Source organism: Perissodus microlepis, chromosome 16, assembly GCF_051167445.1.
Source record: "Perissodus microlepis isolate ML-2025 ecotype Zambia chromosome 16, ASM5116744v1, whole genome shotgun sequence".
NCBI lineage: Eukaryota > Metazoa > Chordata > Actinopteri > Cichliformes > Cichlidae > Perissodus > Perissodus microlepis.
Genome location: NC_140476.1, coordinates 5008014 through 5015000, shown reverse-complemented (window position 1 = coordinate 5015000; position 6987 = coordinate 5008014). Strand labels below are relative to the sequence as shown.

Sequence of the window (6987 nt, the reverse complement as noted above, 5' to 3'; positions counted from 1 at the left end):
GTTAGACAAATTATGTTGAATATGGAGTAGTAGTTATCGTAGATGGTATATGTATGCACGATGCTGTCATGCTTTTCAGATATATTTCAGTCAGTTCAAAGTATCTAAGGTGGAAGACTTTTATTTCGTATTAACAACATTGAAAGTGTGATCCTTTTTAATGGGGTCCTGAAATGCATGTTACTATTTTCTTTGAGAAGACAAACTGATGAGAGCATTCTATAAATGTCTAAGCTAACTCAGCTAGACTACACACTACACACCTTTGGAGGGGGAGTTGCAAGTTCAATTCCCACCTGGTATCCAATAAGGGTCCTGGCTAGACCCCCCATGCTAAAACCAAGGCCTGGAATGGCGTGGCTACGTCTGCTGCCTTTCCGCAGCTCAGACACAAGCATTTCACTACATGTTGTACTATGTACTATATATGTGACAAATAAAATTTGAAATAAATAAAACATTCGTGTTGGTGTTCATATACCTCGAACTTTTAAAGAAGTGGTACAGAATCTACCAAAAAAACCCATGGCACAGATTGGGTATCAAGAATCATGTAAATCTGCTGATGTTGGTACGGACTATTACATTTCTGGTATTTTGATGTCCGTGCCCAAAGCACTGTTCAAACATGATTGGTCAATACCACAACAGAGCGAAACCAGAAAGCTTCCAATATACAAGTCTGAGAGCAGTCTGGGACAAAACTGAAAACAGTGCCCATATTAGGCAAATCATTTTTTCCCTTTTTCTACATTTCTTTTCCATTTCATTTTATTTTCTATCAGTTTCCAGGGGAACGTAGGAGATTCCGTCAGTCTTGATGGATGTAACCTTAAAAAAAGTGGAAACTGGGACGAAAATGATTCGCTTATACTTATATTTGTCTATTAATATAAGGTCATGCATGACTTTCATGAGTGTTGTCTATTAAGTGTTGAAATTCAAATCTAAAAAGCTTCCATTTTTTTATTTTCCAAAAACAAAATTGCACAAATGAAAGATTATTCCACACCCAAAAGGGTTTGGTTGAATTTTCAAGGCTCAAAGATATAAATCTTTTCAGCGATTTTAATCACAACTGTTACTAAAGAGTGCATAATTGCATTACATGGATATAAAACAATCACTCTGCAATGATTGATTGAGATCTCAAGTATGAAAAATAACTTAAGCAACTCAGTTTTTGCCTAAAAGGTTTGTCCCTGACAAATTACTCAGTTCTTATATGGAGTTCTTCTTTTGCTTTTTGTGTTGATAAACTTAAAATAATTGCATGCTCAGAGGCAGAATGAAAAAATGTGTAATTAGCCATGGTTGAACTACTGCAACCCCTAAGGCCGCCAGTTGTGGTGGCCAACTGCTGAGATGTACACCAGTCAAACGACTGGCACTAATTACATCACTACTGTGAGGTCTTCCAATTATTTGTAGAATCTACAGATGATGGTGATGTGATACAGACATTAATGTTTTGGTTTGGAGTAGGCAATTTGAGCAATTGGATCACATGAGAGTTATTCAGCCAAAATGTTTCACAGGATAATAACAACCGTGAAAAATCAAAACACTGATCTGCACCTTTCCAAGACTTCACGCAGCAGGAATCCGGTCTCTAAGTTAATGTTGGTTTGTATGAAGCTTTAGTTTAGGAATGCAACAGTCTGATTTACTCGATGCACAATCGACAGATAGTTCTTTACCTGTTATGAAAGGATATAAAATAAATGTATTGTATTTACTATATCAGTGTTTTGGTCAACAAGGTAAAAGCCTGTTTACACACCAGGAACTTATCAGGATCAGCTCCTCCAGCCTGCCCAACAAAGATGCCAGCACCACTTTCCAGCTCCATGTTCTCCGCTGGCCTCTCGATGTGCACCACCTGAGGGTCTGTGTCACAGTTGAAGTAGAATAGCACCTTGTCGTCCATCACTGCGAGAGAAAAACGGGTCCAGGTGTTCGTCATAGAGGGCACGAGGAACCTGGCTGCCTCAAAGGACCGAGCTGACTTGGGCTTGGTGTAGTACAGAATGACATTTTGGTTGTTGTCCTGCACGGCTGACAGTTTAACTCCCACATGCATGATACTCTGCCGAGCATCCGTGATGGAGAAGATGACCCCGCCCTGGTTAGTGGTGGGTTTCAGGTTGAACATGAGGGAAAACTCTCGATAAAATGGGTTTGGGAGGTGGGCGCGTGCCAGCTGGCCCGTATTGGCATCCGGTCCAAAGACAAAACTAGGGGTGTTGTCTGGTCCGTAGATTTGGGTGATCTCACTTGGAGGAGGATCTCCAATCAGTTGTAGCAGAGAGACTCCACTGTCTTCTAAAGGGAGAGAAACAAGATGTCAGGCCACAGTGAGCATAAAACAGCAGAGGTTTAAAGGGAGGGCAGCATGGCAGAGTAGGGGTTAGACCAGGAGGCTGTTGGTAGGTGACAAAATGTGGATGTTTGCGATGGAGGCAGGATGGGTCCTTGCACTAACTGCAGCTGAATCAGTCACAATGCCCTTTGTAAAGAAATGTATGTGAGAATGTAAATGGTACCACATCTGCTTTTAGTGAACCATGTTTTTTTCCTAGAAACCCAGGGAAAGCAGCTACTCTCAAGGGACCACAAACAAACAAGTGATTTTATTACTTGAAAATATGGAAAGAAAAACATCTGCAAAAAAGGGAAAACGCGAGGCAAAAGAGAGTAAGAAAAGAAACACTTTCTCAGACGCTGTAAGTCCTGCACACCAAAAGCAAGAACTTCCTAAAGTAAGAAAGAAAGAAACCTCGTCAAGGTTTATCCTCTACTCATGCACAGTGGAAGTAGATGAAAAGCTTGCTGCAGACTATGGAACAGATGGATATTTATGCATCATTCCTGAAGACACTGACAAAAAAAAACACGCAAAACTTTTCAAACTTGCATGACATCTGCTAGATGTCATGACTTGGGGCACTGCAGGGACCAACAGCTGGGCCTCCGGCATGTCTGTGCTGACACTTCCATCACCCTTGGCGACACTGGCAAAGTCGGTGCATAATTTAAAGTGTTTAAGAAAGGCAAAAAAACACAAAGAGCAATGTGTATTCATGCACATGCACTGTGGACACAGATTTTGATGTACTGACATCAAACCAAACCTCTGCTCTTTGATCCCCCCCTCAAAAAAAGAAAAAAATGTTTCCATGTGTTAAAAACAGAATGACCAAAATGACTGTTTTTGGACAACATGTGATGCATTTCTGATTCTTTGAAGAAATGCTTTGGTTTACCACCTGGTGACTAACGAGCGAGCTCTATCGCTCAGTTCAAAGCCTCTCCACTGCCTGAGTGCTGGAGATCAATTGGATCAGCAGTTGGCTGCGTCGAGAGCCTAAACACACGAGATATTTTATCTGAGCCAAAGAACCCGCTCTCTTCAGTACCATCATAAACACCAGTCTGAATATCCTGCTCGCTATCGGAGGACTGCAGATGCATTTATTTGAATCTGCACTAACAGAGAACCCAGTCAAGCTGCAACAGGACAGCAATAAAAATACCTTCCATTGTGCAGTTCCTCTCTGCACCAATCAGACTTCTAGAGCAGATTTATCAGTAAGCGGATAAGACCATTAATAGATGTACACTCACATACATATATGCATGTCAACAGACATATAAGTAAAGTCCAAGGACTGATAAATAGTTTACTCGAGCCTGGGAAACACTTTTAGTCATATCCAAAGTCGCTATATCATTTAGAAGGTTAGAGGCCATATTACAAGCCAACACATCAAAACTAATAATTAAATTTACAGTCCCAAAACAATCAAAACTTCAGTATAACCTATCTAAATTAAAAAAGAAAGGGAAACAAATCACCACAGGATGACACAACGGCCTCCAGGTTCAGAATAACTCAGACGTAGGTCACTGACTGTGGTTTGCACCCGGCTGACCAGATGTTTACTCTGATAAAATCAGAATGAGGCACCTTGAGGGTCCCTTCAGTGGGCATGTGCTGACATGTCTGATCCTGGCTCGCTGTCTTGTGCATAATCTGCCAAAGGAGGTTTTAAAAAAGGTAAAAACCTTGTAATAATTCAAAGGGGAAATTCATCATTTGGGGAATTGTAAATCCTTCTGCTTTGGGGGCTGAAGCAGTTGGAAGTTGAAGTTTTAATGGAGCCACAGTGCATAACTGAACATGCAATGTATTTTTTCTGCAAGCAAAGTGGAGAGAATGATTTGATTTGTGTGCAAATTAAAATGAAAGGTATGTAATAAGGCGGATTGCGTACACAGATTGGTTGTCCTTCAGCATGCAGCATTCCTCTGCAGTGCAAACTGAGGATATGACCTCACCGTCTACTCCTCGCAATTTCTCTTTCACCTGGATTTCAAGCATCTGATTTTGATTCCTTCAACAAATAAAAAGCCGACATGCTGTTGGAACGTGCACGGACTCGAGCTTTCCAAACCCCTAATTAGCAAAACATCTCACCTATTAGCAATGAGCTACACCGACCAGATGTGCACTGTTTTGAGCCATGCTTAGAATTGACCAAAAAAGGTATCTCCATTTACAGCCTGATGCAACTGTGATGCAACTGTGCTTAATGCCATTTTGAGACTTAAAATGTCATCTTCAGATCTAAAGCTGATTGAAAGGCTTGACCTGCTTTAGGATTTCGGAGGAATGCTTTTGCTGAATCTGGTTTAGTGTGTCTGCATTGTCAGCAAAGAGCCAACCAGACATTCCATCTCGGACATCAAAAGTTGTAGGGGGCCTCAGAGAGGTCACCATTAGCATTTTAAGTGCAATCTCAATTCAAGTTTTCTTAAATAGCTTTTGTTAAACGCTGACAGCTTCAAGGTCAGTTGGGAATAGAAAAGATCTGTGATGAATGGAGCACTGCAGGGTTTACGGTGCTAGTTTGTCTTGTCAGGAAGACCGCTTACTGACTCCTTTTCATTTCCTCACATTTCAAGACGGTGTAGCAGACTTTGTGGTACCCTGTTGATAAAGCTGTATATACACTGTCAGCTGTACGCACAGCTTTGGAGAGCACAAGATCCTGTATAAACCATAGGAAAACATTCAAACATCTGGACAGTGAGAAACTGTGCGGCTTTTCCCAACTAAACTCCATCACCATTTAAAACATCCCTTGAGGCCTGCTGAGACGAGGGCAACGATCTCTCCCCTCAGTGTACAGAAGGCGGGGCAGTGGTCTGACCCTGTGTTTGGAGTGTCAGAGTTCATCTCTGAAAGCTGAAATTACAGTCCCATGATTTTTTTTCACCATAATCCTTGTGCATCTGCAGCATGAATCATATATGTGAAGCAATTCTCAGCCAATTTAAAGTAAAGCAAATTCATTGCGCTCACGTGATCACATGATTAGTGGAAGTTTAATATAAAGCTACACTGTTGCTTAAAACAGTATAATATTTGTTTTAATCTTCTTCTTGTCAAGGATGTGTGATACTCTGAGAACTTTGAAAAAAGTCTTAAGTTACATGAATATAGAAAAAATGTAGTTTTAAGAAATAAAAACTAAACACTGATTTTTTTAGATAAATAAATAATAAAGTCCTTTCCGTTCTACAGTCCACTTTTTTTTTTTTTTTTTTTAAATCGAACGCTCAGAACAAACCCACATCACAGTCCAGGAAGGAGATTTTATCCTGACTCAACCTGAAGACTAAACTGTAATTCTTAAACCACAAAAAGGAGCACGAGTCTACCGCCAGCTGTGAAATTCACTCTTTGGAAAAGAGCTCAGTTCTCTACCTGTGAAGTAGGGCTGGGCGATATGACCCAAAATTCATATCTCGATATTTTTTAACTGGATGGCGATATACGATATATATCTCGATATATATATTTTTTAAAGCCATAAAGTAAGAACAAAAAGAGAGTTCATAGTCAAAGCTGTGTCCCAGATGTCACACAGGCACTTTTATTAACATACAGCATAGATGTACATGAAAAAAACTACTAAAAAATAAATTATGAGCATTTATTAAATAATAATGCTCCATAAATAAAAGAAAACTGTTGTTTTTGTGCATAACAAAGAGCTCACAATTGTGCAGTCAGAATGTAAACTAAAAGACGCTGAGCATAATAACATGCTGCTCTGTTCCCAATTTCTACTGCGTGACTGACAGCCTGGAGTTTGAAATCCGCTTCGTAACCATGTCTCTTAACAGGTGCCATTTATGGTCCTTATACACACACAATACGGTAATATTACGTTGAAGCACAGTACGTATCACTCCGCGAGGCTCCTCGGTAGCCGTAATGCTCTGACAATTCATCAAGCGGTGCAGCTCCGTAGCTTACCAAAGTCGTACTAAAACATTTTTGACAGATTGCTGAGCGCTGTGTACCACATAAAATCGGTTCGCGGTCATCAAGCACAACCAGAATTCATACAAAAGGCGCACTGTCAACTTTTGAGAGAATGAAAGGGTTTTAGGCTGTGCAGCCCCTCTGGGCTGCATGGCGTTAGCTCGTTAACACGTTGACGCTGTCCAGCCCCACGCACGGGGCGATGCTCAGTAACTCGTTAACGTAGATTTGCCGTGTCCACCTTGTCGCTGCCTGCAGGTGAAGCGATGGGGGAGGAGGGGGAGTTGTGTTCAGTGAAGGAGAGAGGCGAGGTCGAGTAACGTTGCGTAAAGACAAAAGTGGACGAAAGAGAGGCAAACTTGCGGCTCCACAACTATAATTATAACGTAACATAGACTATATCGATATAAAGGATATTGTCACAGCTTATATCTCGTATAAAAATATATCGATATTTTTAAAAAACTCGATATATCGCCCAGCCCTACTGTGAAGTAACATTTTTTTAGGCAATACACCCCCTTGCCCCATGCTGCTGTGTTCACAGATGTGTTTTTAACTACAGAAAGAAAAAATGCAAATGCGTCTATACAAATGGCAGAGACAGCACCTCAAACATGCACAGGATATAACAGCTGAACATCTGTATC

The 6987-nt window shown here is 40.8% G+C and overlaps 1 protein-coding gene across 8 annotated transcripts in view; it reads right to left on the bottom strand.

The window, feature by feature from the left end:
- Positions 1-6987, bottom strand: part of col18a1a (collagen type XVIII alpha 1 chain a) — a 78332-nt gene that overhangs the window by 33194 nt on the left and 38151 nt on the right. For 6 of the 8 annotated variants that reach the window (XM_084907599.1, XM_084907595.1, XM_084907593.1 and 3 more), the window contains one exon: positions 1784-2325. In XM_084907599.1, the coding sequence (XP_084763725.1) occupies positions 1784-2325 (542 nt within the window). The remainder of the gene's footprint in view (positions 1-1783; positions 2326-6987) is intronic. The other 2 variants (XM_084907598.1, XM_084907594.1) reach the window with 1 other exon arrangement.